Here is an 11903-nt window from a genome sequence, read left to right as displayed (position 1 = left end):
TAAATTAGAGTTCAGCGGGGCAAGTTCTAGAAATTCTAGAGATAAGGCGGTTCGAAATATATTCCGTTATATATTGTGCTAAAACGGTTAATCTTTATATTGGTACCACCCCGTGCTAAATCCTAATTCCTTAACAAAAGCTGACGAAGGGCCCTGAATCATACATCGTAGCAACCTTGGCATATTTTCCGTTTAATTGCATGAAACGAAAGCAGTGATAGTTAGCTCACTACTATAACGCAAGGAGGTTGTACGTTAAAACTGCTGTTGTACGAGATGATAACTTATTAAGATTCCATTATATATGAATTAAGAATAAACTGTTATGGGGTGCGCTGCTAGTGTCCAAGGAACTGAAACTCCAAAGGTAAAAGAAATGTTTTAAATTTAGCCATTCATTATTTCTTCGTTCAAAATGATTCGAATTCGATGAAAAATGTAATAATAAGTATTTCATAAGTAAAATTTTACTTTTTTGGATAGAATACCTATATAAGAACAATCTGAACGATTATGTATCCTTTTATTTTATTATATGGTCCACACCGCAATTATCAGATGCCCACAGCTTGAATTTTGTAGCAATAATAAAATTGTATGTACAACGAAGAGCTAGAAAAAATATTGGATTCCTAAAAATGTAAGAGATGAACTCGAACAATTAAAAATATAATTAGGTTATTGTTAATTTATTTCAGTCAAAAAGTTCATTTCAAATATCATATAGTAAGGATGAAACTGTGTTGGCTGCGCTGGTGAGATTTGATGAAGAAATATCGTCGTGTGAGGGGTCCCGCCCTGTTCAGAGATTGGCTGTCATCTCAGCCGAATTACGGAGTATTCAAATTGTGATTATACATTACTAAAATACTAAGACTAATAATAATCATACAAATGTAATAAAAAGAAGATAGTGTCGTAATTTAAAATAAGATATTTATTTCTATCCATATTGACACTTGAAAACTGTGAGGAAATTGACTTGTTTAAGACTTAAAGTAAACATGTGACAGGTATAACAAAACATCTTTAAGAAAATTGTAAAATGTACTGAGATCTATGGCCCATAAATTTTTGTAGTTTTGCAATGATGCCAAGATATAGATGCAGGACATATTATATTATTGTTTCAGGAAATTGCTGAATTTGATGGTGTTCCTTCTGAAGTCACTGACGCTAAATATGCAAAGACGATACATCAGGTGGAACTATTATAATTTGATTACTTTCATAAATAAAAAGATGTATTATATACAATAATATGTATCTATATATACTTTGTAGATGTTCGTAGCCCTGGATTTATACAAACGGCCAATGTTAGCTGCTGAGAACGAAGATTTCGTGGCTAACGTCAACAGAAAAGTAAGTGTTTTCGCATTCTCAAATCTGTAATAAATTTTATACTGTATTAAAAATTCAATTGTATTCGGGTCAAGGTGACATAAATAATTCAAAGTTAGTAGTAAAGAAATTAATTTTGTCTATTATTAAAAGCTTAATATTTTTGCTCAGCCTTGCGATTCTGTAACTCACTTTTCGAACTCAAACAGCGGTTTTCACAGCGGCGGTCGCGCTCAAATCAGTGAATCAATAAAAGTGAGTTACAGAATCGACAGGCTTGGAGTCTTTTCATAAGATTGTTGAATTTTTCCTTTATTTCTTTGGCTTTGTACAGCTGTATATTTTGTTTCATTATTTTGGAATTTAGAAATAAATACAGCCCATGATACTCCGGGTATATACAATAGCAATTAGTGAACGAATTCCTCTTTATTTCCTATCTATATATGCACTATAAGTGCGTACGTATATAAAAGTAAAAGTAAACGAGCGATTTCTTAAATTCTCTTTAAACTGTTCGATATTTAGATAATGGTGAAAATGTTGTTTACAGGAAATGCGCTACTTAGAATCAAAATATTTACGAATACGAGAAAAGGATTTGGAACGTGAGAGCCAATTGTTACACACGCAGCTCTTGCGTTTGAAAACTTTATACACAAATCTTCAAATGTTACTAGGTTTGAACTTATATGATATTTTACATACATTTAAATTTTAAGATATAGTTAACTGTATAGATATTCGTTACCTGTCAGTTTGTGTAGAATAAGTAAAATCTATACTTTTTTTCATGTTTGGAACCTACTGTTTGTAAGCATTTTTAGTCTTTAGAAAAGTGCGTCATTTTGTAAGCTAGTCGTATTCTCGTGTAAATTATTCCAACTTCTTTAATGTATAAAAATTCGATTTTTTTACATTGTGGGCATAATATTTTTCAACAGTAATCACGATCAGCGAATTCGTATATTGTTCATTGTAGGATTGTCATTATAATATTATCAATGTATTAAAAATCAGTAGCGCGTTATCACAGTCAATAGAAATCAAATTAACACTCTTTTCGACGTTTATTTCTTGTTTGACACCGCTCTCTGTTCTGTGGCGCTTCCCGCCAGTTGCTTGCTTTCTCACTCTCGATCCAACATTAAACTACTTTTTTTTAAATATATTTATAATTGATAAAATAGGTTATTTATTTAAACAGAACCTAAACATAACAATCAAATAACAAATTTATTTACCTACATAGTAATAATAAAAATAAATTTAAAAAGTTTGGTACCTGTGGCAGTGTACATTAAACACTGGCAGTATGTCCTCGCCTTGTTTATAATAAGTTATAAAAAGTTTTACGTTTTATTTTTTCTTGTTTTTATGTCCTCAGTTTTAATTTTGTATTCATAAATTTTCTGATGTAGTTTTAAGTAGTTGTAAGAATATAAAACAAGGAAATAAATTAATAGGTATTCTCATCCTTAATCTAATATATAAAATTCTCGTGTCGCGGTGTTTGTGGTGAAACTCCTCCGAAACGGCTCTACCGATTCTCATGAAATTTTGTGTGCATATTTGGTATGTCTGAGAATCGAACAACATCTATTTTTCATCCCCCTAAATGTTAAGGGTAGTCCACCCCTAAATATTTTTTTTGAAAAATACATACAACCCCTAACTTTCACCCCTCTACGATCAACCCCTCAAAACGACGTTTGCCCGGTCAGCTAGTATTAATATAACCTTCTCAGATCATAAACTGGCAACAGTATAATGTTACATCACAGAATTCCTACTTTTCAGACTCGCTATGGTTTAAAAAATCACGTCCTGGTTTATACTTAGAAAGCGCTTTGCAGCGGTCCCAAGAATTGCGTAACGCGCTGGCATCAGTAAGTATGCGGTTACGCGCTGCCTCTGAGTATGGACAAAACGCGATACGCCTTGTGGAGGCGGCTTTGCGAGCTTGGAAACTGGCTTCTATAGGAAGGTATAGTTACATCGATTTACGTATCCTTTGTGCTTCAGTTGAAAAGGGTTATATGAGCGATCTTCCCCGGTAACACCAAAATAATGCAGAGATATAAAATGAATAATTAATATTTTTGGCCGTTGAACATAATTTATCAAGAAGAGTCCTTAGCACTATTAGTGTTACATTCATAAATGAGGCTTTGCGCTAAGTGTGTCTCCGGTATGTCAAAAACGAATTAAATTTTATAATACGACAGTCATAGTTCGTGACGTTTCTGAATATAACCTTTGGCTACGACAGTTACACCACAATTTTTAATTTAAATTGTGTTTTCTGTGCAATTTGAGTTAGCTAAATATTGAAAATTAGACAATTGCTAAGCGAAAATTAAGGTATCGGTCAATAGTTCGTGTTATAATCAAATTATTATTTTGTTCCTGTTTATAGAATTAATTAAAAAAAATTCTAAGTTCAAAGTTTCTGATTACAGAAGTGGTTGGGAGCGCACATCTTCGTGCGCAGACGCATGTAGTTTGCTAATTCAGGCGCGATGTCAGGAGCGTGGGGCGCGACGCGTCCTTTGTGCTCGAGCAGCCCCGAGAGCGGCTCGTTCTGTCAGACTGACACTTGACTATGCTTTTACAGACTGTCTTCACGACCACAAGTGAGTTTGTAGAGTAGTTTTATTTTTGTTTTTACTTGGAATTCTGGGATTATTATTATTAACTATGATGTCTCGTCCGATCAAACGTCATGTAGTATTTTTCTTACAGAAATCAAAGGGCTATTGAGACATTTATTCAATTTAAGGAAACTTTGGAGCAGCTCGTTTCATCGATACACAAGGTAATTTTTAAATTTTGTTAAATAAAAATATATCAATAACAATAAATACAATTTAATATATGTCAAAACTTGCAATAAAGGAAAGATTAGATTTATTGATAAAATCGCGCGGACGAATTGAATTTTAATTAAAAAAATAAAAAGTGGTTAGTTATTTTAATATCTCGCTATTCCGTGTTGTAAATTTACGTGACAATAATATTATGTTGTAGTTGGTTATAATGTATAATGTCAGGGTTGCACGAATCGCATTGTCTAATTGAGCGATATGAGGACTCCCCACACGAACAGAATTATCCTTTAATTGAGAACAAGTATTAGGTAACCCACGTAGCCCTAACGACAGATGGCTTTTGTGAAGAATTCTAGGCTCAAAGTTAATGTGCTTTGTGTACCTTCCAATCCGTGGCAATCGTTGTTCCTTTGGGAACTAAAATAAAGGGTGAGCTTGGGGAGGCACATAAACCTTTTTTAACAAAGGACCCACCCAACAAATGTCACACGTTTGTCTAAATATGACATATAAAAGATTTTAATAATTTTTATTGCAATCGATAAATATGTTGAGAAACCTAAATAAAATTTTAACTCGCTACACTAAAGTATTGAAATCTCAAAAAAGAAGTAAATCCGGGGATGTTCCTATTTTTATAAATGGGAAAGAAATATGTGTCCCAAAGTATTTCACAGTAATGCAAGCTTTACGAAGAGAGGGAGTATCTATACCGTGTTTCTGTTATCATGAACGACTCACAATCGCTGGAAACTGTCGAATGTGTTTAATTGAAGTAGAAGGTATGATGAAACCACAAATAGCTTGTGCTCTCCCGGTATATAAAAACATTAAAGTTTGGACAAATACAAAGAAAACTTTAACAGCCCAAGAAGCTGTGCTAGAGTTTATTTTAGTTGACCATCCACTGGATTGTCCAATATGCGATCAAGGCGGGGAGTGCGATTTACAAGACCTAACAATGAAATTTGGCAATGATCGTACCAGGTTTACTGATATTCATTTTCTAGGAAAACGCGCTGTAGAGGATAAGAATTTAGGTCCTCTTATCCGCACAGAGATGACTCGATGTATTCACTGTACGCGTTGTATCAGATTCGCATCACAGATTTGTGGCATGGATGTCTTAGGAACTTCGGGACGTGGTGGCGAAATGCTAGTAGGGACGTACGTAGATAAAATGTTTCTTTCTGAACTATCTGGGAATATAATAGATCTGTGTCCTGTTGGATCACTGACAGCTATCCCGTATATGTTCAAAGCCAGACCCTGGGAGATACGAAAAACTAATTCTATTGATGTCACAGATGCGACAGGAACTAACATAGTATTGGATCACAGATTCAATAGAGTTGTTAGAGTTCTACCACGAGAAAATGACGAAATAAATCAAGAATGGTTATCCGATAAGGGCAGATGGTCCATTGATTCCTTAGAAATGCAGAGATTAGTTTCACCAATGTGTCGCAGTGAAAGCCGTTTAGTACCCGTTGAATGGGACTGTGCATTGAGAATGGTAGCCACCACAATAAAAAACGTAAGTCCTGGTAAAATGATAGCGGTAGCGGGACCTTATTGCAACGTAGAAACATTGGTAGCTGCAAAAGATTTCTTTAATATTTTGGGTTGTGATAATACTTTTATTGAAAGAAACCTTACACATACCTGTGGAAATATAGATCTAAGGACCAGTTATTCATTGAATATTAAAATGAGTGAAATAGCAAAAGCGGATAAAATTCTTTTAGTTGGTACTAATCCACGCTTTGAAGCACCAATATTGAATGCGTGGATACGACTGGCATATACCCATAATGAGTGCGATATCTATGTAGTTGGTCCCGAGTGTGAGTTTAATTATCACGTTAATTATGTTGGCCATGATTTAAGTGCATTATCAGGGCCTAATGACTACTTCAAGGGTGCCAAAAACCCCCTTATATTCGTAGGAATAGATCAATTGGATACACCAAGTGGAGGCCAAATAATGGGTGCTATTTATAATATTGCGAGTGCTTTTAAAGTTGATCCAGAATGGGGGATTGTAAATATTTTAACTCGCGAGGCAAGTTTTGCTGGGGCTTTGGAAGCTGGTTGGAAACCAGGAGCTCTAAGTGCCATTCGAGCAATTTGCCCAAATTTAATCATTTCCTTGGGAGCCGACGACATATTTTACAAATGTCAACCCTCGAATGATATAGCAGTAATTTACATAGGCTTTCAAGGAGATAAGGGTTCAGAATGTGCAAATATAGTTTTACCAGGCTGTGCTTACACTGAGTCTGGAGGTGTGTTTTTAAATATGGAATGCCGTAGTCAATTTGCATTACCTGCTATAACGCCGCCTGGTAAAGCACGATATGATTGGAAAATAATACGGGCGTTAGCAGAATATTCGGGGATAAGCTTATTTTACAGTGATTCCGATACATTGTGCTGTAGATTGGCACAAATTAGTCCAAATTTTGTGAATTTTGAAAATTACCAGCACAAGCCATTTGGCGAATTAATTCCATATCTTATTAAACCAGGTTCAGGAGGAGGCTGTAATTTAAACGTTCCTATGAAGGAACTATCGGACTATTACTGTTCAAATGTTTATACTTGTAATTCTAATACAATGAGACGAGCCGAAAAAGCTGCGAAAGACCATAAACAATCTAAATATGCAGTTATTTAATATAGCATTCTTATATCCTTCATTTCTATGTTAACATATTATTTATTAATTTTAGTAATTTAGAGATATTTTATTAAAAAGTTCCTAATCTAACTTTTAGTTTCATTAGCAAACAACTTACTGTTTGTGCTTAAAATTATTTTTATTCAATAGGTACAAAAATAGAACTGGTTTTATATTTACATTTGAATTATAAAATAGTATTTTTTTCCATTTATGTGCAGGTTATGTTATCTAACATGGACAACCTAATCGTTGCTGAGAAGGAAGTTAAAGAATATAGGCGACAACTGAGAGCAGCAAGGATCAACGACATTGTTCGGAATGGTCTGGCTGAGTTGCATTATAAAAAAGACGTACTTAAACGTCTACAAATGCAGATTAATTATAAGGACGCGTAGAAATGTTTTTATTCATATCTATATCTCTCTTTGCCAAGAGACACTGTAGTGAAAATATATTAAAGATCATAGATCAATCGGAATATAAAGGTTATGTCATTATTATTATATTATAATTAAGTAATATAAAATTCAGAGGAGAAGAAAATAAAAGCCCCTTTACAAAAACACAATCAAATTTTTATTAAATATCAAATATTGTATTGTCTAACACGATCCCTTATCTAACATGTTTCACATCAATATAATGTTAATTTATGGTTACAAGTGAAGGGCGAAATATAGATGAAACGTGAAAGGATAGAAGAAGCATTAACAGTGACTGTAACTAATCAATAGTTATATAAATAGGAGTATTTCAAATTATCTATATTGTCATGAAGGAACAAGAAGTAGGTGAAAGTTATACCCGTAATAAAAAAATCTTATAGTTACAACAAAATATAAATAGAACCGAAATGATATTGAAGGAAGTTGAAAAACACATTCACGTCATAATACTCATACACAATACATATTCTTATGCAAAATCTACAAAAAAGTTATACAGAGTACGTCCTCAAAATATTACGATTATTATAGGGCTTAAAACTATCAAGTACAATTTGTGCGACAAAGCTCGTGAAACTCTGTAAGCATCGGGATATCAATCTACTAAGTACATGATTTAAGACGAGTATTAAAACACTGATATGTGAGATGATGTGTCACGTCTTATTGGTCGCTATTCACTACATAGCCCTTAGTCTCATATTAATAGGTATTAAAATGCAACATAAATCAAAACTAGTTCTGTGGTCAAATTAAATGGGAAAGTCTATCCTTCAATTTACTATTCATCCATGTAAACATTCAAGATTTGGTTCCATAATTCGATTAATTTTGACCAATACTAACCTACAACTAGCAACAGCTAGTTATATTGTCAATCCGAAAGGCCCGAACAAATGCGGCTGAATTTGCTAATTAAGCAAATCGTTCTAATGTGTTTTCATAAACATTTTAAAAACATGGAAGCACTCTCGCGGACAGACTGTTTGCAGATTTTAAAACTTTTGAAAACTTACGGAAAATCTACTCCTACTGTATTATTCGATATCATGGTTCGCCAAGGTAACGTTATAGGTCCATAATTTTTTATTTCATATTAACATGGAACAATTTTGGTATTAGCAAAAAATAACAAACACTAAACTTTAACAAAACAATTTTAGAGCTTAAACAATAATTAACAAAATGAAATTTTCATTATCACTGTCAACAATAAAATTAGTGAGATCAGCAATTCTCTCAATTCACAAAAGCATCTGCCATAATATATCCGCTAGCTTACACTTTGGTGATTGACTTCATTTCACGGCTTCGTAGACATCTGAAAATTTGCACATAAATTAAATCTTTAGTTTCAAGAGTTTTTATAATACAGCCCTGCGATTCTGTAACTCACTTCACGAACTCACACAGCGGTTTTCGTATCGGCGGTCTCTCTCAAATCAGTCGTGAAGCAGTCATTTTATGATTTGGCATTCTGATAAACAATAAAGTACAAGCTCCCACCTTTTCAGAATGCCAAATCATAAAATGACTGCTTCACGACTGATTTGAGAGCGACCGCCGATGCGAAAACCGCTGTGTGAGTTCGTGAAGTGAGTTACAGAATCACAGGGCAGTATTTAGTACTTAGGTAAGGGCTACTTAAACTTAGATAGATATATAATATAAACAGAAAGAAATTTAAAATTCAAAATAAGCAACTACTTATAAGGAATAAAGAATGTTAAGTAAGTTAATGTTAGAAAGGGGCTCCCGATTTTAAAATTAATGCCAAAAAAATTTTAATAGTTAAAATGGAAATCCTTTTTAAATTTTAACACAATTCTTATAACATGAATCGAACGTGTTAGGATTAGGATAGCTTTATTATCTTATATTTTAATGTTATTTATACAAGATTTGTATAGTTTATACTCATAAATAAATGACTACTGGGATTGTGGTGGCAATGTAGAAGAAAATGAACTTACCTAAGAAGTCCGCGGTAAGTCATGACAGTTCCGTAAAGTGTGAGAATGATAGTAGCCGTCCACACCACTAATAGCAGAGATGTGCTGCCCTCTATAAAAAATACTTATGTAACAGGTGAAGTAGTTCAAGATGTGGTCATGAACATGGTTGTAGGCATGAACCGTAACTTCAATTGAATACTACTTTAATATTAAGAAAACGTACAGTTTTATATTTAAAAAATGCACTGTATTTTATGTTCTTTTATAAATTAATGATGTTAATACAATTATAATATACATAAACATATAAATGTGTCTAGAGAAGGGACAGGTCAAAACTATTCATAACCAATGAGCATGCATGAATGTCATGAAAGTGGATGAAGCGAGAGTAAGTTAGGACCGTAGCAAGAGATCCTCTGCCTACCCCTTCGGGCAAAAGGCATATGTTTATAGATAGGTGGATAAAAATATAATACACTGTTGAAGCTGGATCAGACACATATATGAAAGATATTTTGAGTTTGATATTTGTTAATCATTATATCCAATCGAGAGAGAGAATTTGTCCATCAATAAGGCATAAACAATTGAAAATCTTTATTGATCTTACTATATATTTATTTATCTTGACATTAAGAAGTAAATCATAGATGATTCTTCTTTTAACATTGTAGTATGAAATTGAATAAAAAAATATATTTTGCCGTTAATAAATATCGCCGCTCATGGCTACTCATGCAGCCAGAAGGACGGTGGCCGACCTTTCAAGACACGACAAACATACGACGAAAATATTCTCAATTAGTACAGTCTAAGGAAATATTAAATACCTATATATCCATCGTGATAGACTTTGCGTTTCTCAATTATGTTGGCACGGCGTAGGATGCTTTCGCGTGGCTCAATTTCAAGCAAATCGGGGATTTCATCTGCATCACCACTGCAGTTTGCCCATTCGATCGTCACATATCTGAGGAATATAGGGTTGGCGCTTTTATATTTTTACCCCTTCTACCAAAACGCGTAACCCAATTATAAGAGTAGAATCAAAGTCAGTTTCATAGAATGTAAGGGTAAGATTGAGAGTTGGGACGAAGCCCGTGCTTTGACTCCCGTGCATCATCTTATTGGTATTTTATAAATGTAATCTTTTGTTAAATAAGAAGAATCGGTAACACTACCTGGTCTTTGCACAGAATCTTCTGGGCATAAAGGCGAAGGAAACAATTACTAACACAGATAAATCCAAATTTCAATGGATTGATTTTATGTTAAATGTTAGGTAATAATTTATATTATTTATAGTAGGTATAATAGTTTAAGGTTAACAATTAAGTAATAATACATACCCATACACACACTAACACACAGACACACACTCACACACATAACAATTAAGTAATAATACATACCCATACACACACTTAACACAGACACACACTCACACCCATAAATACACTTACACACTCACACATACCCCATTTTTATTTTATTTTATTAACGTTGCAACCTATGCAATAATGATTGTTTAATCTCTCAAAATTTTTTTCTACTTTTTACGACTTTCTGTCGAGGCCTGATGACTTGTAACACAGGTACTCTTACCTTTAGCAGGCATCAGTCTCACACAAACAAACAATTTCCCTAAATAAAAGCAAGACAACTATTTATTTATAATAATGTATAACTGAGACTTGTTTATGTACGAAGTTTTTGTGAGAAAAATAAATAAAGGTTATTATTATTAATGATTAAGCTCTACATACCTAGATGACGTCCTGCAAGCCCTCCGAGGTGGAACAAGTAGTTGCCTAGTACGTGATCGAGCTCCACCGCGGCAAGGTCCCCACGAACCCCAGGGTCCCGGCTGGCCTAACTCCGCTTCTTTGCACCCACATTCCACTTCACACAGCTCATCCTCCTATACGAATATTAAGCTTCTTTAAGGAAAAGACAAAAGTAGAAAGATTTAGTTAGGCTAAGTCCTAATGTATGGTGTGACTGGTCATGTAAGCCGGAGACATAGTAGTGAAAAAGTATGTAAGCAGTGATAGGGCCTTACTTAACACGTAAGTTAGCACGTTATTACGTACTCCCCATGGACACTCAATGACAGAGGGCCCGCGAGTTCGTTGCCGTCCTTTTCTTGAAGGACCCTAAGTCGAAGGGTATTGTTGGTATTGGTTCGGAAATATTTTCGTGGGCAGCTGGTTCTACGCATGGTAGATGCTAAATAGAAAATAATATGTGAAGCATACCCTTTCAGTGGTTTAGGTTAGCCTATTTGCCTCCTGATACATATAACAAGAACCTTCACTATCCAATAAGTCCCCACAACGCTTGAGTAAATCCATGTTATCCCCTTGCGCTCCCCTACTATTAGCAAGTTATTTAACCTGATGATACATAGGCGGTGCTACAATTCGGCCCGGTAGTGCGGTCGAACAACGCCAGGGGTCCAGGTAAGCGTCTGACAGTAGCTCGTCCGAGATACTCGTGAGCTCACAACGGGCATGGGAGACCCGCACTCCCCATCCGCAAGCACTTTCGGCTTCTTCACCTGACGACGTCTGGAAAATAAAAGTCTTCATGATGCATGTACACTTGGAAATATTTAATTCTCTTTTTCTTTATGAAG

General features: G+C 34.5%; 3 protein-coding genes across 3 annotated transcripts in view; 2 read left to right on the top strand and 1 right to left on the bottom strand.

Moving 5' to 3' along the window:
- The first annotated feature begins 325 nt into the window (after positions 1–325).
- LOC125058118 lies at positions 326–7371 on the top strand. The gene is made up of 9 exons (XM_047662158.1): positions 326–367; positions 699–848; positions 1134–1202; positions 1285–1365; positions 1898–2024; positions 3145–3331; positions 3807–3980; positions 4090–4162; positions 7080–7371. Exons 1-9 carry the CDS (start codon positions 326–328, stop codon positions 7254–7256), a joined length of 1080 nt encoding a protein of 359 aa, XP_047518114.1. The 3' UTR covers positions 7257–7371.
- Positions 4678–6933, top strand: LOC125057633 (NADH-ubiquinone oxidoreductase 75 kDa subunit, mitochondrial-like). The gene has a single exon (XM_047661405.1). The coding sequence runs from the start codon at positions 4723–4725 to the stop codon at positions 6853–6855; it is 2133 nt and encodes a 710-aa protein (XP_047517361.1). The 5' UTR covers positions 4678–4722; the 3' UTR covers positions 6856–6933.
- Positions 7372–7414: 43 nt separating the features above from the next.
- The window catches only part of LOC125057730 (thrombospondin type-1 domain-containing protein 7A-like), a 103635-nt gene continuing 99146 nt past the window's right edge, over positions 7415–11903 (bottom strand). The window contains exons 25-29 of the mRNA XM_047661588.1: positions 11662–11835; positions 11032–11186; positions 10096–10235; positions 9281–9371; positions 7415–8628 (exon numbers count right to left, since the gene is read on the bottom strand). Coding sequence (XP_047517544.1) covers positions 8586–8628; positions 9281–9371; positions 10096–10235; positions 11032–11186; positions 11662–11835 — 603 coding nt within the window. The 3' untranslated portion in view covers positions 7415–8585. The remainder of the gene's footprint in view (positions 8629–9280; positions 9372–10095; positions 10236–11031; positions 11187–11661; positions 11836–11903) is intronic.

Source organism: Pieris napi, chromosome 17 (genome assembly GCF_905475465.1).
Source record: "Pieris napi chromosome 17, ilPieNapi1.2, whole genome shotgun sequence".
NCBI classification, from domain to species: Eukaryota; Metazoa; Arthropoda; class Insecta; order Lepidoptera; family Pieridae; genus Pieris; species Pieris napi.
The sequence above is the reverse complement of the archived record's forward strand: the minus strand, read 5'-3'. Positions and strand labels throughout refer to the sequence as shown.